Source organism: Bacillus rossius (genome assembly GCF_032445375.1).
Source record: "Bacillus rossius redtenbacheri isolate Brsri chromosome 9 unlocalized genomic scaffold, Brsri_v3 Brsri_v3_scf9_1, whole genome shotgun sequence".
In the NCBI taxonomy this organism is placed as follows: Eukaryota; Metazoa; Arthropoda; class Insecta; order Phasmatodea; family Bacillidae; genus Bacillus; species Bacillus rossius.
The window spans coordinates 6,820,494-6,843,334 of record NW_026962012.1 but is presented as its reverse complement, the minus strand read 5'-3'; the positions used below and the strand labels follow the sequence as shown (position 1 = coordinate 6,843,334).

Sequence of the window (22,841 nt, the reverse complement as noted above, 5' to 3'; positions counted from 1 at the left end):
AAGGAACAGCTAGTCAGATGTTTGTACCGTGAGACTAGTGATGATAAAGACACATTCAGTCTTCTGTGCATGGCGCCACTTTTAGTTGAAGATTTTTCAACAGACTTGTCAATCAGTGGATGCAAACAATGAACCCCCGTATTTTACAAACAGTACTCCAACACCCACAAACTTTTGTTGAACTTATTCAACAAAATTATTCAACCTAAAGTTGTATCTCTGTGCAGTACATATCTTAATATACTAGTCGCAAAATACTGAACACTTACTGCCCTGAAACCAAGACACAACAAAGTGACGTTAGATTTTATAATCTCGTGTGCCAGCTGCAATCTCCATGACACAAATTGTTGACAGTTCTTTTGGCAAATAAGCCCTTCAATGGTGAGAGTCCATGGTTTTTACTGCTGCCCTTAGTTTAGGTGCCAGTCTGAAACAGCCCGGTGTATCTGTTAGTGGACAGGAGACTGTGTGTGGTACTCCTTTGGTTTTTGTCTACTGAGGACGCTCATACAACTAGCAAAACATCAAGAACATGCAAATGGTTTTCTGCTCTATGTTTAAGTCACTTCACAAGTACCAGTCTGTGAGTACGTGCCTCTCTGTCCACATTTTACTTAAGAGTTAGTTGCCTGGCAGATTCTTATCTCTGCAATCACCCGAAAGTCAAAATAATTAAATTTACCTGCTTTGACAGAAAATAAACACACAACATGAAAATTCCTCTACCTCTTTTGATGTACAGTGAATAGTCGCTAACTAATTCCAGACTGGAAAACATTTTTATACAGTGTATCCTAAAACAGCTTAATAATGCTGAAAGTTAAAACAGGAACATCTGCTTCACCTCTGCCCACCATCACACAAAACCAAATCTTGACTATTACAAAATGAAATGACCGAGTTGTTGCAATCAGTGCAATGATGTGAACAGCCTGTCAAGCCACGCTGCCTTACGAATGAACTGCTTCTCACACACTCTGTGGAACTTCGATGTCAAGAGGCAGATAACCACAGCTGAAGTTACTTCTTCATTAAAAACAGCAGCAGGTTGTGATGTAGTTAAATTTTCTTGTGTATAATTAGATAGGCTTCAAAACCACCATTGTCACCATTCCTGCAAAAAAAAAAAAGTACTCCTAAGATTGAACAACACGAGTAAGTAATCAAAACTTTTGAACATTGTGAAATGAAATTATAGTGTCCCATGAACAACGGCACTTTTTTAGACGAACTAATTTAAGGGATTTAGCTGTCATTCCATAATAATTATGCTATTTAAAAAATACTTAGTTTTACAAAAATATATGTTCACCTAGTCAACCATTTACTAGTATTGCTCCCTCTCAAGGCCAATTATGGAAGAATCTCAGCTAATTTAAAACAATTAATGACCCATCTGAAAAGTTCACTCATTCGTAGGATATACTTTAACAGGTTTATTAACAAATATTCAAGATGACAAACTCAGGGTGCCTTCATTCTACTCATTGAAACCAAATTTCTTTTATTAGTATCATTAATGCAAAGTTAAAAAATAAACAGGTGGCTTCCCCATTCCTAGAGCATGTTGCAGCACATTAGAACTTCCCGCGGTTTAGAGTTTCAGGGCCCGCCTAAATATAGTCGATTTCGAGGCACACAGGAGTATGTATGTAAGCAATAACAGTGGCGCTACCGTTAATGCTAGGAGCACAGTCATTTTACATGCAAGGTGGTGAAAGAGCATGCTATTATTCCACCAATCAGCGAGCAGCTATGGGTTAGTTGTAACCATTTAAATATTATAGCATATCTCTACTGTTGGCAGTTTGAAGCAAAATAAAATCAGGAATGAGATGGAGCTATCAAGAGCAGTACAGGAATGAGATGATATGGCCATGTCCAGAGAATGGGAAAACAGAGGTTGCCAAGGAAAATAATGGAGCTGAAGAACACAAGAAGAAGCCCCAAAGAAGGACCAGGATGAGATGGGAAGAACAGATAGTTAAAGGCATGCAGGAGAGAGGAAAAGACTGGAACAGGGTGAAGTAGCAGGGATGGTGGAGGGACAGAGGAAGATGAAGGCATTTTTACTTTGCTGTCCAGGCCGCAGGTTGGAAGCAGTTGATGATGGTGAAAGATAATTAATGAGAAATTTTTAATTTAGCAAAATTTGATATTTTGATGTCTACTACACAAATTTTCTACTCTAAAATCACTTTCTAAATACCTACCAAAGGTCATGTTTTTATTCGGTTTTATGTTTCATCAATGTTGAGATCATTATAATCGAGAGCATGGAACAACATGATTGAGGACATTCAGTAAGGAACGAGCCATAGGCAGTAGTCAGTGCCTCGCTAAGCATTAAATAATATTGTAACCCTTCTTTATTTTATCCTCGAGTGTATATGTTATTTGAGGACCCCGTACACATTCCATGTGTTTATTTTATCCAAGTTATACTTCTACAGAAACGGACCCAAACTTTTCCAAGGCTGCATAATTATTTAATAATTTTTAATAGTAGTTTACTATATAAATTCAGTATATGTTTAGAAGCTTGGCTAACATTGTCATAATTTTATGAGTGCAAATGTGTATTTATAATAATACATTAACGTCATGAATTTGATCAGCCAATGGTCAGTTCAACTTGGTGTCAGACGCAATGTCAAGCAGCCCTAGCGGCCATCTTTTGCCCTAGTCGCATCACACCAGCACCCAGATAAGATGCCTTCAGCACTCCGAATTTAGTGCAAGTTTTCTTGGAGCATTTTTTTTTAGGTGTGTTATGTATCTTCTAAACAAAAAAAAAAGTTTTTTTTAAATTTTATTTGAATTTAATCAATAAATTATATAAAAAATTGTGATTAAGTTTTGTATTAGTACAAACCTCATTATCGCAAAATGACAAAATTATGGTCCCTTCAAGTTAGTATTGTTGAGGTTTGGCTGTCCATTCAAGGAAGTTCCAGAGACATTCTAAGAAACAGTAGCTGCTTTTGTCAATAAAGTGCTGCGAAGTTAATGAATTATGTACCAGCAGAACCAAGATTGATGGCAATATAGGACTGTACCAGTCCCATTGTAGCTCCTGACTCTGAACCTATTACAAGTGCGGACGACTGAAGGAGGTTCCACACTGACTACTTTATCACAGAAAAGTTAGAGTTTAAGAATAAAATTTCTGCAATTACAAAAGCAATTACATACACAAAATGTGGAAGTAGTCTTTTATTTTGCTGTATAACCATTCAGATTTCATACAGGGCATATTTAATTTTCAGTACCAAGTCAATAACTATGTGTGATTACCTTACAAACAACCAGTTGTCTTGGACAAGTAACTTACTAGAGTTTTTCGAGCCTCAGCTAGCAAGTTAATACTTTAGTAAATTAACAACTGTAATTGGATATCAACTAGCCTCTTTTATCGCATAATGGTCGCACGCGCGTAATCGTCGCACCCATATTTTAGGGCGTCAAAATTTGGATAAAAAAAAACCTCTCACGTAAACGTAGCATAATGTTTTTGGTCCCGCTATTAGATTCCAAGCGCTTTGTGTGGGTATTTTTTCCGTATAAAACAATGTATTTTAAAATAGAAATCTAATATATATTCGGACATTACCACTTACTTATTTAATTAATGGAAATACGAAGTTGTTTGACGTGTAAATTATCTCTTAAAGACTTTTTAAACATTATAACCTTCATCTGTTCGTTAGTGTCGCCGCGGTGTATCCCGTACAAAACTGTAGCCAGCTCTCGTTGCAATCATTAATGTTTGGTTATGTTGCTTTCTTAGCCCAATATTGATATCTCTCCGAGTGCATACAACGCGCGCTCTCTATCAGGTGCTGAGTTAACTACATTTGATAGCCCGCATTCTTTCGTGTTGTGTACTACGGTAGTTACACGTTCGTTCGGCTTGCATTTGGATCACAGATGTTTTTCTATTTAAAGTTGAATAAAGGTTTTTGTTGTATGACTTATTAATTTAAATTGTTTGGCGTGCTCTTTTATATTTCCCTTTTTAAATAAACGTACTTTCCATGAGTGGGTTTTGTTTTTAAGAATAACTTTATCTAACAAAAAAAAATTTTCTGCATAATCGTCGCACCCCTACTTTTCAAACTTGATTTTAGAATAAAATGTGTGACGATTATGCCAGAAAACACGGTACTTAATCTTGAACAATAAAAAAGCAAGAGTTTGGGATAAAAGTTAGGTTAAGAGTATGATCTAGCTTATAATTAAGTGGGGAAATTCCAGTGCAATTTAAATTTGTTATCTCTTAAAGGTATAAAAACTTTGATTTTAGTGTGCTTTTGGATATGTAAACTATAAATATTCAAGGATTCATGTATAAATGGCATGTTCCAAAACCTTGTTACCTATCACAATAAAAGGCTCAATGGAATAAATAAATAAAACATATAAATAATTGTATATAGCATTCTGGATGGATAATAAACATAATTAAGACATACACTCTTTAAGTCACATATCCCATATGAAGTATTTCTTTATAAAACAAATCAATTTTGAATTCTTTGCTTATTTTATGCATATATTTAACTTTAAATTCATAGGTAATTTTTTCTAATACTATGCTTAGAATTACCTTGAATATTTTATGCTTTCAAAAGTCACACATAAACTGTCTGCACAAACGTGGAGTTTACTAGAAGAGGGTCAAATGTTATGAACACACACACATACAAACACAACGTCCACTTCCATGTCATTTTAGAACGGGCCTAAATGACATAGCTATAAGCTGAGCAAAACATAGGCATCACTTATGGAAAAGAAAAAATTGGTTGTCTGTAAAGTCGGTTTACAGACGATAGTTTAACGTGACGTCATAACAAAACATTGATGAAATGATTGATCCAGAAGAAAAGGAAATATAATCGGCCTGAGACTGAGCCGTAATAGGTTTTTGCAACCAAACCAGTTAGGCATTAAAAATATTATATTCTTTGAGGAAGAAATTTTTTTTTTTTTTAATTTTTATATCTTTTGTATGATAAAATCTACCTCAGCATACTTTTATGAATAAAATTGAATCATTTTTATTTAATTATCACTATTTTGTATGGATACAAAGGAGTGAAATGAAATGTACAATTTAATTAATAAATTTACTTTTATTTGCATTCATTAATTCAAATATATTTATTACTTTTGAAATGTTGCGTGCGCCGTATTTATTTTTACAAGTACAAAAAAATTTTTTTGGAACAGCCGGGATTCAAACCGACATCCTTTAGATTGGAAGTTAGCGGTGCTGACCGCCAGGCCACAAGACCATGCTTGATATAAAATAGTTTCAGAGGGTATATACAGTTTATTAAAATTTTGTTCACGGTAGGGGAATAATATTATTTCGTTTTTATAACACGATTTTATAACAAATACGCATCCCAAATACACCAAACTTATTTATAATGTGTTACAATATTTTTTAAAACATTGTGCAAAAGATCCCGGGTGTAATTTGAATTATTATGTGTAACTGTACAACACCATTGTTGGTTCAAAACGTATTTGAATATTCAACATTACTTTTAAATAACAGTACCGATTGTGCTGAAAATCGGTGGATGATCGTTAAATTACATAATATTAATAACTCAAACGACAAAAATATGATTGAAAAGTCAAATCGATGGTTGTTCCAATCGAGTGGAAGAGAGATGCCATGCATGCGTACAATGAGCATGAAGAGAGATGCCACGCATGCGTACAATAAGCAAACAGGACACATCCGTAGTGGGACATCCGTAGTGGGACACTTTTTCGTGCGTGCAGCCGGCGTTCATCGATTTATTAGACGTTGTCACGTCAAAAAACTGAACACTAAAAAACAAGAGGAGTGACACCACACAGGATCTAACTCTTTACGACCAACACAGTTATTGCGAAGAGGCAAAATGTGATTGGCTGATACAAAAACTAATGGCCTAAGCTATTGTAAAAGGTCTTACATGATTTGTCACCTGAAGATCCCTAGCAAGTATATATATTGCATTACCATCTTCTAGCTCTGATTTCTCAATCCTGAAGAAGTCTGTTGCAATGCAGAGCAAAAAACCGGTACAATCTAACACTTCAACGCGGCTCAATCTCGAAAGCCAAGATATTTATTATGTTTTATCGTTTTGTTAATTATTTCAAATAGGTATTATAACAAGCTGTTGGTGGATAAGTATAGAGAATATCATTTTGTAGAATAATTCAATTTTACTTTGCTATGTCATGTAACTCTCATGTCTTGAGAGGTTAAAATTTATCAAGTAAATTCTAGCATTAAAGCCAGTAGCACTATGCTAATTCTGCACACAGAGTAATTACATATTATAATTACTCAAGATACTCAGCCATGCATCCATCACATACAGAGGTTTCACTGCACCACATACCTAAACTCAGAGCAAAGATCACATCACAGCTACATCTTAATGACTAGAGATATCACATACACATTTCAATAACTATAGAGCACACCACATCCACATTTCAACAACTATAGAGCACATAACATCCACATTTCAACAACTATAGAGCACATAACATCCACATTTCAACCACCTTATAGAAAAACACATCCACATTTTAATGACTATAAAGCATGCATCTCACATCCATATTTCAATGACTATAGAGCACATACAAATGAGAGACCTACATTCACAGCAAACTTGCAATTTCAATTCAAATTTATTGCAAATTGAAGAAAAATGTAAATTCACATTGCATTACAGTAATTTTTTACACTTTAATAATAGTATAGTCATAATGTGTGGTTAGAGGGAAGTAATTTTTGGAAAGCTAATTTTTGCTGGAAAAGATCCTGTATGTTCACCTTTATCTTTGGAAGAAAATCACCTGAAGTCCGCAATGGGGAACATGCCGCCATCTTGGAAAAATGGCGGACAAAATAGGTTTTTCTTATTTATCTCGTAAACCGTTGCTTTTACAAGAAGAATACTAGAGAAGTAAAGGAAAGCTAATTAAATTTTACATAAAAAGTTTTTCTTTCAATTTTTCTCTATCTTTTACAGTTGAAAAGTTATGGTCAATTTAAGCTAATGAGTAAGTGCGAAAGTCTGCATTTAGTAGGTTCATCCTTAATCGCGCCTAAACAGTACGACTGATATATTGAAGTTTTGTCAGCAGATAGACAATGACCTGAAATAACATATTGTTAACTTTTTAACTCAATAGGATAATTCACAAATAAAGGGCCAAAACAATTTTTCATAAATCTTTATAAGAAGATTAAGTCAATATAAACATTTTAAAAGTTATCACATACCTGGACAAATCCTATGCAGCTAGCCATACGTAAACCAATACTGGGCAAATATTTAAGTGTTTACCCACCATGCTATTTTCTGCATGCTTACATATCTTAATAGTTTAGAATGTTAGTATTATAGTATAAATACAGAATTAACACAGTCTTAATGCGAACATAAAGTTTATCGGTGCACTATTCAGTCACAATAGTTTTATTCGGACACCAGTTACTGAGCCAGGCGTCTTCGCTTTGGGTTCGTAAGTTTCTTAATGTTTGAACAGTTTTCATTTTGTGTATCACTATTCTCCAGTTCATCATGAGAGTCATCTTCATCAACACATCCAAGTGCATCAAGGTCATCGTCCACAATTTGCAATCTGTTACTGCAAGTCTCACCAGCACACACACCACACATTGTAGAACACTGAAGACCACTTTTCCTGCAATCAAAATTTCTTTCACAACCAGATTTGCAATTGCAGCGCACAAGATGGAGCAAATAGTCCGGTGCTGGAGGAAGAGTTGTAGGAATTGGTTTAAATGTTCCATGTTTTATCTTCCATCCCCAGTCACCTTCTGGGAGATAATTACTGCGCCATGCCTGAACTTGATGGTAGACTCGTAGACTGTGCTGCCGAGCTGCTACAGAAGTTGGTGGGAGGGATGCTAGATCTAGTACATATTTGAGAGGCTTTTTACCGACACATTGCATATACTTTTTGTATCTAGTCGTATCTAGACCATCCTCAATTTTATCACCATATAGCTTAATGAAGAATGCCTCACCTGCAGCTGCTATTTCATCTGGTGATGCTGCCGTATCATTGAATTTTCTCCCAACAGATTGTAGTTGAACGTTATCTTTAAGCTTACTAAAACCAGTTCTATGTCCCTTTTTGTATGGTCTGGATGTTGTATCACAGCCCATCATAGCATGTAAGAACATAATGTGTTCTATCATGTTTCCCAATCCTTCTTGCATCTTCAAGCTGCTATAAATTTTCTTCTGTGTATTAGAACTGCTCGGAGTTAGTATATGCACCTCCTCGTTTGTACGAGCCAAGCCTGCAATAAGTACAAATAGGTCCGAGTCTTCCCCTACCACAACTGAGTTACGACCTTTCCTTGCTTCCTCCAAGGCTGTACCAACTATGAGTGTATCCGCATCTGCAGGAGCATGGAATACTGCATAAATTGCTTGGCGTAGGTGGTTAGCAAGCTCCTTACCAAAACTTATTTTATTTTCTGTGTTGGCCAAGAATTTATGCTTGGCAACAATTGCATTCGTAGAGGTATTGACAGCGAAGTTTCTGCTTGATTTATCAGAAGCACGTCTTAAATGTGCTACATCCTTAGTACTTGATTGATATCCATCAAACACAACTATTACTACATTTTGGCCATAAGTCCTCCTTACATAACTCAAATACACTTCACATATTTCACCATAAGTTGCAGGTTGTGGCCAAGGAACTCTGTGAAGAAGGTCACCACCATCAAGAACAAATATGGGATTTTCTGGTAATGCACAGCTGATACTACACATCCCTTCAATAACAAGTTTCATTTCTGACTTAGTGCCCTTTCGGAGAGTAATATTGTCAAATAATGCTTGTGGGAGAGGTGCCAGTTCGTAGTGCAAACATTCTTTCAATTCTTGTTCGATTTTTACAACACATACAATCCTGTGAAATAGTTTATTTGGATTTACTTCAACAGGTTCTCCTGCGAACAGCACAGTTTTTCCCATGTTTGCAAAAGTGAATACAGGTAAGGTTTTCAATTTCAATGACATTACTCATAGAATACTCACCATAACTTTTCAACAGTAAAAGATAGAGAAAAATTTAATAGAAATATTTTTATGTAAAATTTAATTATCTTTCTTTTACTTCTCTAGTAATTTTCTTGTGAAAACAACGGTTTACGAGTTAAATAAGAAAAACCTATTTTGTCCGCCATTTTTCCAAGATGGCGGCATGTTCCCCATTGCGGACTTCAGGTGATTTTCTTCAAAACATAAAGGAGACCCTACAGAACATTTTCTACCAAAAATTAGCTTTCCAAAAATTATTTCCTTCTACAGCCATTTTTTGACATATTATGACTATACTATAATAGCTTTGACTCAAAGATAAATATTGTATTGGCATTATAGCATATTACATACACTCATGTGGATCTTTGCAAATGAGAAATTGAAAAGCATTGTAAATAATTATTAAACTACCTACCCAGAACATACGCAAACACCAGTTTCAAGTGCGGCGTGAGATGCAGGTAAGACGGAAACCTCGAGTCTTGTTCCCCTTGTGTGGGCAGCAGCAGTGCTCCGATGCAGACCACTGCTGTTATGATCGCCACGTGGTTTGGGGTCTGCAAGCGATCTGGAGAACATAACATGGTTGTCAGTATCAACACCATCCTGGGCTCACTGTGTCTCTGTATGCATATCTGTCATACGCTGTCTTTCTCTCACTGTCTTGTCAGTCTTTCTCTGTCTATCTTCACCCAAAAATCAACATTTTATGACATATCACGCATAAACCTTAAACACCGGGACGTAAGGATAAAAAATAGTTTTCAGATGTATTTTATTTAAAATGGAGATCTTATATCTGAATTGATAATATGTAATAAATTGGCAAGGAGGCTTTAAGGTGTGGATGTTAATGAACACAATGCAAAAAATTAATTTTCTTGATCAACTCCTTTCAGTGAAGCTTGTCATTAAAATAATATAAAAATTAACAGAAAGAGAAAGCTACTAATAAATGATGCTCAGCCAGACAGCTCCAGCCATGCTCAGCCAGACCGTGCATGACTGACCCAGACTGAGCATGAACTGTAAGACTCAAGGCACAGCCAAAACCGTAGCACATAGAGCCCAAGTCGCTGGTCCGAGCCTTAAATGTCTGTTACCTGGTCCAGCCGGGCAGGGTTCATGGCTGGCATCTGCACAGACAGTCTGGGGTGGGCTCTTAAGACTGTTCCACGCTTACATTGCAGAACAGAGTAAATGGCGATCACTGTTGCTACATTCATACTACCCCAGTGGCGGATCCAAGGGGGGGCACCAGGTGCAAGTGCCCCCCCTCCCCCCCCAAAAAAAAAAACAGTTGCCTGCTACATTAATATTGCCGACAAAAATGATTGTTTCTGAAACCAATTAAATATTATAATATAATTAATGAATTTCTTGTAGAATCATAAAATCTAGTGGTTGGATGTTATGTGTAGTGTGAGTAGATTAAATACAAATTTAGTAATTTTAAGAAATTTTTTCTCTGGCTTCTCTGAAATCCTAGAGTGCCCCTCCGAGGTGAACCTCTGGATCTGCCACTGTACTACCCGGCTTGTTAATATTAAAAACATTATTAAAATTAAATATATGGTGTACAAAATAAGTTTTACTGTGAAGTGACGCAGTTTGTAGGCACGGCACAAAGTTTTTCAACTAATCTGTTAACAGCGTTCAAAAATTGTGCAAGTAACAGTTCGTAGGCACAATGAGCAGTTTTCCAAATAAACTTTTTTTCAACTTGCTGATAAACAGATATGTAATTCCTGATGGCTTTCGAAAATTCACGGGTTTCGTAAGATTTTCCTGGCACCGAAAAAATTCCAAGTTAATACGAGGTTTCCCAATTTTCCCGGTCAGGTGGCCGCACTGTTTAAAAATTTCAGGTTTTAAAAAAAACACTTAAGGGTTCTCAGATAGCCTAAAAATGTGATTTAAAGCATCATATTTTTACAAACATTATTAAAAACACTATTAGTGTTTAGGACTAGGGCAAAATTAGAGAATTGTGTGCGGCAGAGACCTAAAATACATCCCACAAAAAATAAAAATGTCAGTTGAAAATGTAATTTTTCTTTTAATTTGGCCGAGAATGCTTTATGATTAGCTAGACGTCATGAGGCGAATCTCACTTGGCAGGACTCTGCTTTCCACTTCCATTTCAAAGCTGTATTGTAAACAATGTCTTGTGTCCATAGCAGATGTGGCAAACTTTACTTATTTCAATAATGTAAAGCATCGTTACTCACGAGAATACCGGTTATGTAAATTGTTGCTAGATAAAGCATGGAACTGCTTGTCTGGGGGGGAAGGGAGGGAACCAGGAACTCACTGTGTCGGTAGTCCCTGGCCAGGCCGAACTGATGCTGGACCCCGGCGGGCGCGCCTGCTGCGTCCGTCTGCTGCGCCAGGTTCTGGAACACGTCCGGCTCTGGCGCGGCGCCCGTCTGCTTCCCGGGCAGCAGCGTCGCCGCCACCACCTGCTTGCCGATCACCTGCCCGCAACAACACATCACAAACAATTAACTAGGAGCCCGCCTAGTCAGGGTTGTATTCGCGTGACACTTTCAATAATCTCTATAGAGAGATACATACCAAATAATTGTTCAAAAAACATCTGATTTAGCCATTTTCACTCTTCTAAAAATACAGATTAAAAACAAAATATGGAAACAGAACTATTTGTCTGCTTTCAGGCAGTTCTTAAATGTGTGTGTGTTTTTTTTTTAAACAAACACCACTTGGATATCTTTAGCAGTTTTTGAATTGTGTCGTTCTTTCTGATGCTCTGCACACATAGTCGGGGCCCTTAATGAAGGTCTATGGTTCGGCAACTTCTATAACGCCCGCTGGCGTTCAGGTGTTTGCAGGGGAATTATGGCAGTTGACCTTGTCCACAAAATCACATCTGCGCTGCTGGCGTTTTTAGTTTGGTCAGAATTTATCGTTACTGCCTGTTTTCTTTTCAATACAGTGTTTCCTGTGTTTTCTAGCTGGTGACATTTCACATTTTTAAATTTGGTCATTTCTGTTAAAACTAAGCTAACGTTTGATAATCCGGAAAAATCATTAATCCCGCATAGCTGTGGTCCCAAACACACCAGATTTAAGATCTTCCACTGTACTATAGATTTACTTGTGTATAGTTGAAAGTATTGCAGAATAAATTTTAACTATCAGGAAACCAATTAAAAGAGTGTCACGTTCACACTCAACTTACAAACTATTGTAAATGGAATCAACACATAAACAGGAAGGTTACCCAGTTGCTTTATAATTGATAAAAAAAATATGACACTATAAATTAAACCTAAAGAGCTTTATTTTTAAAGACTGAATGGTGGCCATTAAAAATTATCTAAAAAAAACTCCTAATAACAATAACCTTTATATCTAAAAATATTTTCCAGCTGAAAAGGCATGTATAACAAAGCTTTTTCACTTCCTATAATATCCTTCAGTTACAACTCACCAATACCAAAGCAATGAAAGCCCCTACTAAATTTTTTTTATTTTTGTTGTGTATGTAGGGTAATTGTGGACTGGTGACAAATGTGGTGTGTTGGCACCACTGTTTAGGAGGCGGAGTTGGTGTGCTTGTTGTGTGGAGGACAGTTGAGTGATGGAGCATGATGGCGTTCGTTATGTATCGTGTTGTGTTGTAAACTGGCAAATAAATACCTACAATAAGGAATAAAATGTGTAACAGTAAACTCAACATCTGGCGACGAGGATGGGATAGAAGTGCCCCAGTGCTTAATGCATGCGTCGGTTCGCCCTAGTATTTAATTAACGAGTCGTTATATCGGCATCTCCGCAATGGCTTCTTTGTTAGGCAACATAGAAGAATTTGATGTGGCAAATCCGCAAGGTTGGGATGCCTATGCAGAGCGTCTTGAGTTTTACATGCAAGCAAACGAGGTTATAGGCGAAGAGAAGAAACGTGCAGTGCTTCTTAGTGTGTGCGGTCCGAAAACGTATGCGGTAGTAAGATCGCTTAATTCTCCAGCTTCTGTGGCCTCCACATCATATGCGGATATTATGAAAATTTTGAAAAATCATTTCTCCCCTAGGCCGTCGGAGATTTACCAACGGTTCAAATTTCATCGTCGCGATCAAAAGGACGATGAAAGTGTAGCAGAGTACATTGCAGAATTGCGTAGGCTAGCAGAACACTGCAACTTCGGCGCTAATTTGGACCTAACTCTCAGAGATCGATTTGTGTGCGGGATGAAGGACGAGACAGTGCAACGTCGGCTATTAGCAGAAATGGCATTGACATTCGCACAGGCACAGGAGAAAGCCCTTGTTGCGGAGGCAGCAAACCAAAATACCAGAGACATCCGGGGGGCTGTGTCCAAGCCGGTGTACACTGACTACATAGGGCAAGAAGCACCACAGGGTAATGGGGTGCAACAAGCAGCGGGGGTCGACAGGGTGAGCAAGGTTAAGCAACCTCCCAGATACAATCAAGGGGTAAGATGTACTGGATGTGGTGGACAACATTTACGAGCTGCTTGTCGGTTCAGGAACGTGGAATGCTATTTTTGCAAACGGCCTGGCCATCTGGAAAAGGTATGTAGACAGAAGGTACGTGAGATGAACTCTAAGGGTAATGTTCACACAGTGGAGGAAGTCCCGGAGGTGCAGTTGGGCACAGTGACAGGTAGTACTGAACCAGATATTTACAACTTATGGAAGATAACAGCAGCAGGATGTGAGGAATTGTGCACAACTGTATTAATAGATGGTCAGGCTGTTGAAATGGAATTAGACACAGGGGCTGCGGTGTCAATTATAGATGAATTGACTTTCCAGGCAATTTATGCAAACAGAAAACCTGCACTGTCTAGAACCACTTGTGTGCTGTATGACTATAGCAAAAATTCTATTGAGACATTAGGCTCGTGCAGGGTTCAGGTGACATATGGTGGGCGGAGGTGCATGCTTCCATTGATAGTTTCCAAGGGGCGTCATCGCTCTCTGTTGGGCCGAAACTGGATGCAACCGTTAGGGATTGAAGTGAAGGAGGTGTTAAAAGTAACGGGGGTGCTATCAGAGTTAGTCTCAGAATTTCCCGAGGTATTTAGTGAAGAATTGGGCGAATTTAAGGGACAACCTATAAGATTCCAACTAGACTCTAGTGTGGCTCCGGTGAGGTTAAAACCTCGTGCAGTACCATACGCCCTGCTACCGAAAATTGAAAAAGAACTGGAAAGATTAGTAACACAAGGGGTATATACGCCGGTCACGTACTCAGACTGGGCCACACCCATTGTTCCAGTCTTGAAGCCAAATGGTGATGTGCGAATATGCGCTGATTATAAAAGCACATTGAATAAGGCATTGAAGGAGGATCTATATCCTGTTCCACCAATCAGCCAACTGCTTGCAAAACTATGTGGAGGCAAAGTATTTGCAAAAATTGATTTGGCACAAGCATTCCAACAGTTACGAGTGGATGAGAGTGCGGCAGCAGCGCAAACTATCATCACACATAAGGGGGCATTCAAAGTAAATCGTCTGCAATTTGGGGTGCGAGTAGCACCAGGGAAGTTTCAACGATTCATGGAAGACCTACTGGCGGGGCTAGAGAACGTCGTGCCGTACTTTGATGATGTACTAGTGAAGGGCACATCCATGGAAGAGTTGCTCATCAATGTGCGACAGGTACTACAGCGTTTCAGAGATGCTGGTATACATGTCAAGGCAGAGAAATGTGTGCTGGGGGCTTCAGAAGTTACATTTCTAGGCTATGTGGTGGATCAACATGGGTTACGGCCCACCCCCGACAAGGTGCAGTCCATTCACGATGCACCAACACCAGCAAACAGAGATGAATTACAGGCATATCTAGGTCTTCTTAATTTTTACCATGCATTTCTGTTGGATAAGGCTAGTGTAGCAGAACCTTTGCATCAGCTTTTGAAGAAAGACGCTCGCTGGGAATGGACCACGGTGCAGGATGCAGCTTTTGCGGCTACAAAGGCTCTGTTAACCTCAAACTCTTTACTAGCTCACTACGACCCACAAAAGCCACTTATATTAACGTGTGATGCATCTCAGTATGGAATTGGAGCTGTTCTTAGCCAACCGAATAATCAGGGGGAAGAAGTGCCAATTTGCTATTATTCACGAACCATGACGTCAACAGAGCGGAAGTATGCCCAAATTGACAAGGAGGCTTTAAGCATTATAGCGGGGGTCAAGAAGTTCCATAATTATGTTTATGGTCGGCAGTTTGAAATACGCACTGATCACAAACCATTATTAGGACTGTTCACGACCAATAAAGTCACACCAAACATAATCTCGCCCCGAATGCTTCGCTGGAGTGTAATACTAAGTGGGTACGATTTTGTGTTGGTGTACAAGCCAGGATCTAGTATTGCGAATGCGGATGGCCTCAGTCGGCTACCAAGAGCAACCCCAGAGATGGAGGTACCAGCACCCATGGAAGTGCTGCTTCTGGAAGTGTTAGACACTCCCCCCCTCAGGGCACATCACATTGCAGGTATGACTAGGAAAGATCCCATTCTATCTAGAGTTTGTTCGTGGGTGGGAACTCGTTGGCCAAGTGACAAGTTAGGGGAAGAATTCCAGCCATATGTGAGGCGGCAGCATGAGCTATCACTGCACCGTGGATGTTTGCTGTGGGGATCGAGGGTAGTCATCCCAAGTGAGGGCCGAAATCCCCTTCTGCGAACTTTACATGCTTGTCACCAGGGAGTAGTAAGAACAAAGGCATTGGCTCGCAGTTATGTGTGGTGGCCAGGACTGGACAAGGAAATCGAAGAAATGGTACAGCAATGCGAGGTTTGTCAGTCCACGCGCCATGCGCCACCAAGGGCCCCAAACCACCCCTGGGAATGGACCAGGCAACCATGGTCACGCCTACATGTAGATTTTGCTGGCCCTGTTCAGGGGCAGGTGTTTCTGGTCGTCGTTGACTCGTATTCTAAATGGCTAGAGGTGCTTCCAGTGCCATCCACAGATGCTAGAAGCGTTATCACAGCAATGAGGTCTTTGATGGCTACCCATGGAATTCCAGACACGATTGTGAGTGACAATGGAACAGCATTCAGTTCGGCTGCATTCACTACCTTTGCAGATAACAATGGGATCAGGCTTATTAAAGTTGCCCCGTACCATCCATCATCCAACGGACAAGCAGAAAGGATGGTACAGTCGGCAAAAGAGATGTTGAAGCGGATGAGCGGCAGTGACCTTTCACAGCGTTTAGCTCGGATGCTGATAACACAACATGTAACACCTACAGCAGTTACAGGGACAAGTCCAGCGGAACTGCTGATGGGGCGTCGGCTAAGAACATGCTTGGATAAAGTGCACCCAGATCTGGCAGAGGACATGAAGCAAAGACAAGAAGACAGCATGACTACATCTCCACCAAGGAAGTTCAGGCCACAGGACCTGGTGTACGTCAGAAACATGGGGCGTGGGCAGAAATGGTTGCCTGCTAGAATCATTGAAGTAACCGGTCCATTATCATACAAGGTAATCACCAATGATGGGGTGTTGATGAGGCGGCACATTGACCAGTTACGGTCCAGACATGCCCACCCTCCGGAAGAAGCCATAGAAATGACCCCATATGCAGGCAGTGAAGTAAGGTCACCAATGGCAGTAGAGGAAGAAAAGGACCAGGCCGTACAAGGCCAGGGAGCGGAGGAGAGAGCAAGTCAGGACCTACCACCACCGTCTCCAGGTGAAGAAGCAGACTTCAAAGGGTTTTCGCCAAGAGTACCCATGGCTGCAGAACAACAAAGCACCTTCCAGTCTCCACTAGCTGCAAGGGAAACAAGCGAAGCTCGTACACCAAAACGGACCAGACCGGCCAGAGAATCTGTTAAGCCAGGCTGGATGAAGGACTGTGTTATGTAAAAGGGGAGGGGTGTTGTGTATGTAGGGTAATTGTGGACTGGTGACAAATGTGGTGTGTTGGCACCACTGTTTAGGAGGCGGAGTTGGTGTGCTTGTTGTGTGGAGGACAGTTGAGTGATGGAGCATGATGGCGTTCGTTATGTATCGTGTTGTGTTGTAAACTGGCAAATAAATACCTACAATAAGGAATAAAATGTGTAACAGTAAACTCAACAATTTTACTTTATGTTTCTATGATTTTAATAAAAATTATATAAAAAATACAATAAAATCACTTATAGTAAATAGTTTAGGGATAGCCAACCTAGGGAAAGATTCTAATCAACTGTGGTGCCAATGGGTTCCGAGTAAGAATATTGGGTAAGGCATAAATGTAAGCAGTTTCTTTTATTGTAAGATTAGGTTTACTTTAGCTTGCAAGCAACCTTCCAATTGGACGTACTCATGGAGTAGTAGAGCATGTGATGCAAAAATTATTTCAAGTTATTTGACAGTTAGTCTTCGCAAATCCATTGGGTGTAATTTTTTTAAATCATTTTAAGTTACTAACACATGAAATACCCTACATTAAATGTGTTTTCCTAAAAATATCAAATGTTACTTATTTTCTGGTGGAGTGGGGGAACATGCATGTGTCAGAAATTATATTAAAAACACTATTAGTGTATAGGACTAGGGCAAAATTAGAGAATTGTGTGCAGCAGAGACCTAAAATACATCCTACAAAAAATAAACATGTCAGTTGAAAATGTAATTTTTCTTTTAATTTGGCTGAGAATGCTTTATGATTAGCTAGACGTCATGAAGCGAATCTCACTTGGCAGGACTTTGCTTTCCACTTCCATTTCAAAGCTGTATTGTAAACAATGTCTTTATAATTTTGTGTGTCCATAGCAGATGGGGCAAATTTTACTTATTTCAATAATGTAAAGCATCATTACTCACGAGAATACCGGTTATGTTGAAAAATGCATGTAAATTCTTGCTACATAAAGCTTGAAAATTAAAGCATCTAAAGCTTTTTGTAGTTGAATTATGACAATATTACAGCTAGAATATGATTCATAACAGTTTCTACAAAAGTTTCTAAGAAAATGTGTGGATTTGATAGCCTTAACATATATTCCAAATATGTTTTTTATCAGTGGTAACTCAAAATTGCTGAAAAAAAATTATTTTGTTGGTTAGTTGACTTCCAGAAAAAAAAAACACTACCTACTTTTAAAAATCAAGGTTAGACAATCAATGATCTGACATTAAAAAATGTTTCATGATTATTAATCATTACACAAATCTTTCATTTTTTTTTTTTAAGTTTCCAATCATTCTGACTTTTTCTTTTTTCTGCCCACAAAAAAAATTTAAATTCCAAAATTGATATTCTTGAGTTCTTGAGTACTAATCATACTGAAAAATGCAATTTTATTATTTTAAGGCCCATTCTACAATGGCATGGAAAAAAATACGGTTGACGTAAATGGAACCCAATCTAGAACATTTCACTATCGCGTCTGCTGCTTCCAATATGCACGGCAGCGTAACAAATGGCCACCAATAACTTTGCATTTCAAGGTTACGGAATATCAATTTTAACTACGGGGCAGAATATACATGATTAATAAAAATAAACTACATTATAATAATATAACACTACATGTACTTATATATAACCCCGAAAACACATATTACATAATGAGTTCAACCACCAATACTATGAAAAAAAAAATTAAATAACTCATCTTCACAACTACTTAACTGCTCACCACATGCTTACACAAGGTTTCAAATAATTCTACATCAGGTGATTAAATTACACCTAAAATAAAATTTTTGCTGTTTACAAAATTATTAAGCATATATGTGATATGACACAAAGTTAAAAAAAAATAATGCATTTTCTGAATTTTAAGTGATTTTTTTTGTTGCAACTCTTTAGCCTGCACACCAAAACCTATTTTCAGAAGACCAATCCATGCTCACCTGTTTGGTCGCGTGGTTCTGCATTTCGACCCGGAACTTGTCGGTGACGTTGCAGTTGCCTGGGTACACTGCATTGTGCCTCACCACAATGTCGATGCAGCAGTGAGGCCGGATGGAGCCCTCCGGATCTACTACGGTGTACTTGCTTGGTGCTGTGCACAGAACTGAAATGGCAACGTCTTAAATATAAGTTATCCATCTCGATAGGCAACAGCGTAGCGTACCCACAGATGTGTGACTTCCAGCTTAACTCAAATTGTTCCATTTCTGTGGTTTGATTTCATTTGTTGCATCCATTAAATCTTTTTTTTTTTGCACAAAGATAATGGGCAAATAATTTCATACAAAAATACAACACTCTGACAACAATTTCAATACACAAATAAACAGATATTTATCCTTCTAGTTTTAACAACCGCCATTGGCTCTGTAGTGAGATAGACTCATCCATCATAGACTGAGAAGGCTTTTGATAAAGTGCAACAGGAAAGCTGATAAGAAAGTTTGACATGTTGATAAAATACAAGAAAGTGGAAAAATGGGTGGGAGATTTCCTGAAACACAGAAAACAGTGGGTTTTTGCAGGGATTAGGATAGGCAAAGTTCAGGGATTTTTTTTAAAATAAAGATTTGAAAGGCATGCTAGGTACTGATTGTGGTTAGGTAAGTTAGTTGTTAGGCCTACGAAAAGCTTGTTACAAATTCTGACTTTTAATTTTCTCCATTTATAATTGCAAATCTTTGCCACTCTTCCTGAACTTAGTGACACTAAGGTACAACAGAGTATGGAAATGTGGGTCAGTTCTAATATTTGATACTGGATTCCTATTGGTTCAGAATCACGGAGGGAAAATGAATGACGTCATGGAAGTTCGCCAATGATAATAAATTGAATGGTAAAACGAAAGAAAATATAGTATATATTATTGGCAACAGCAAAAGACAAAATAGCATAGTGGGGGAAAAAAAGACGAATGATAGTGTGAGTTTAGGAGCGATAGTAGCGGTTAATAAATAGAATTGAATATCATTATAAATTGAACAAATTAGTAAACAATAAGCATTAAGTAAGTAATAAGAAATATATTGAATATGTGGGGTAATAGGTATAGTAGTCATGAGAGAAGAGGAAAGTTGTGTTTATTTATATTAAAATAATATAGCCAATAGAGGGAGAATGTGTGGTTTTGATTGTAAAAGGGACCTGGAAAGTGTAGGTTCCTGTTTCACGATAATGAATATATTAAAAGGAGGAATGGAAAATTGGTGTAAATTTATAATTTACAAGATAAATAGTGACAAAACGATCATTGCCATAATGCTGAGAAAGATAAGTGGTTATTTATGGCTTTTAAATGTTTGTGATGTGTAATTTTAAGTGAACTTTGTTTGATGTGTTAGGTGAGAGGTTTTTTGTGTGTGATTAATTTCCTTTGGTTAGGTGAATCATAAAACTTATTAGGTAATGTAAAAATTGCTCTTTTCCTGTAGGTTAGTAGTGCAATTGTTTAAGTGATGATCACAAAGGGAAAGGTTTGGTATTATAGTTTAGTAAATTATAGGTGGAGGATACCTTAAAGGAAACTTAAATTCTACAAAGTCTAGTTTGTTTTGCGATAGTAGTATTTCAATTGTATGAAATAAGAATTTTCACGAAAAAAAAAAGATGTGATACTATGAGATAGAAAACAGGCCCACTCGGTCTAGTCCATTTTGCAATAACAAGTTTTAATAATTACAATGATGAAAAATCTAGATCATATTTTAAATGGTATTGTGAAGTAGAAAACAGTCCCACCCAGTCTATTTATTCTATTTTGTGATAAGAGTACTTAATTTTCTGAAAATGATACTTTTGAAATAATTTTTTCTCGGTATTGCGAAGTAGAATACAGTCCCACCCAGTCTTATATTTTGTGATACCTGTATTTAATTTTTTTAAAGAGAGATGTTAAGAAATAATATTTTCTTGGTATCGTGAAGTAGAATAGTTCCACCTGGTCTATTCTATTTTGCGATACTGGTATTTAATTTTCTGAAAGTGGATTTTAAATAACAATTTATCGGTATTGTGAAGAAGAATATACTCACCTGGTCTATTCTATTTTGTGATACCGCTGTGTCACAAAATAGACTAGAAGGGGGAGGGGGGAGTGTAGTCTAATTTACGATATCGAAAAAGCATAATAGAGAAAATATGAACTATGCAAAATAAAGTATGTGTAATGTTTCCCGCAGTGGCGTAGCCAGGATTTGTGTATGGGGGGTGTTAAGAAGCATGCCCCCCCCCCCCCCCCCGTATTAAAGCGGGGGGTCCGGGGGTTATCCCCCGGGAAAATTTGGATTTTAAGTTGTAAAATAGTGCTATTTTAGCAGTTTCCGGTACTTATATTTAAATATTATAATGGTAAAAATTTTATTAATTTTAATATGAAATTTGTTTGAGTGATTAATAAGAAATTAATTAAAGATTTGGCGCTAAGGGGGGGGTTTGAACCCCTAAAACCCCCCCCTGGCTACGCCCCTGGTTTCCCGCCCAAAACCTCCATATTCCCGCACTTGTCCTGAAAAAAAGTAAGGTGGTAATGATGTAGGCGACGCCATCTAACTGACGTCATTTAAAATCTTATGGTATCGCCAACTAGAATAGTTCCGGAAATGTTTATAGATTCAATTACTTACCTCTGAATCTGATTGCAAATTCATAGGGGTTATATAAAGTTAACACCTGTTTGTGGCTCGCTTGGTCTTCTAAATAAAAGGTTATAGGTGTTGGATACACAAAAACGGGTACTTGTACGAGTCCTGGCTGCATTCCATATAAAATCACAACTGAAATTCCAAGCAAATCGTATGACTCGAAATCTGTAACAAACAAATATAACAAATGGTAAGGTTTATGCGTTTCTTTGTTTCTACAATTGCCAAGCACTATAAATATTCAAATGATGATTCAGCAGAACTTAAAGCAAAACTAAACTCGCAAATCAAATTTCTTTTTATAAAATTGTCCACATGCTACTTAACATTTTTTATTCCTACAAAATGTTATAACTTTTCAAACAACCATGAACTCCTCTTTAAAATAAAAAAAATACAAATACAAACTTACTACACACTCGCCTGTCGTTCTCAAGGCAAACATCTACAAAATTTATTTGCTAACCCCCTTTTGTTTACTTACGTAAAGTAAGCAACATGACTTAGTACAAACAAAAACAGCTGTTAAATGTTTATATCACATTCGTTCGATTCGGTCTCTTAATTTGCCCCACGTTCGTTCTAGTTTATAATATATCATGGAGGCAGTTTAGACAAATAAAATTATATGCGAGTTCTTCCAAATATTCAAAGCTTCAAATGAAAGTAATCTATATGTATTATACGTTTATGTATTCTATGTCCGAGAGTTCTCGAGATATAGTACTTCAAAAATTGGTCATATTGTCCAAAATGTGAAATTTTAATTTTTGGGACGAAATTTGAGTCAAATAATGAAAAATAAGCTGATCCTTAAGAGAAATATCGTTTGAAGTAAAGTTAAAGCGTATCTATTTAACTTTAATTCAAGCACAGAGCAATGCATTTAGACCCAATGCATAAAAAAAACATTAGAAATTGTATTTTGGATGAATTTATTTATACTATTTCCATGACTTGAAAACTCCTCTAAAAATTTAGAATTTTATTTTGCACATTTTCCTTGGTCTATTATTATAAGTATGCCTTTGCCGCAATGGAACTCTGGCACTAATTATTCGTCATATGTATTATATAAGGGTTAAAAATATTTAGTTAATAATATGCAGTGTCCTGTGATATAATGTATAACAGTATATTATAATGGTTCGTCACTGACCA

General features: G+C 37.6%; 1 protein-coding gene across 3 annotated transcripts; it reads right to left on the bottom strand.

Annotated features, from left to right (window-relative positions):
* Nucleotides 1-295: 295 nt before the first annotated feature.
* LOC134542694 (motile sperm domain-containing protein 1-like) lies at nt 296-22,320 on the bottom strand. Of its 3 annotated transcripts, none has more exons than XM_063387161.1 (6): nt 22,093-22,320; nt 21,663-21,845; nt 18,981-19,144; nt 11,431-11,593; nt 9,532-9,684; nt 296-1,117 (listed from the first exon to the last, which is right to left on the bottom strand). In XM_063387161.1, the coding sequence occupies exons 2-6, from the start codon at nt 21,793-21,795 to the stop codon at nt 1,083-1,085; spliced, it is 648 nt and encodes a 215-aa protein (XP_063243231.1). In that variant the 5' UTR covers nt 21,796-21,845; nt 22,093-22,320; the 3' UTR covers nt 296-1,082. The 3 variants fall into 3 exon arrangements, with proteins under 3 accessions (XP_063243231.1, XP_063243229.1, XP_063243230.1); XM_063387159.1 differs by having other exon boundaries at nt 22,104-22,320; XM_063387160.1 differs by having other exon boundaries at nt 22,165-22,320.
* Nucleotides 22,321-22,841: the final 521 nt, after the last annotated feature.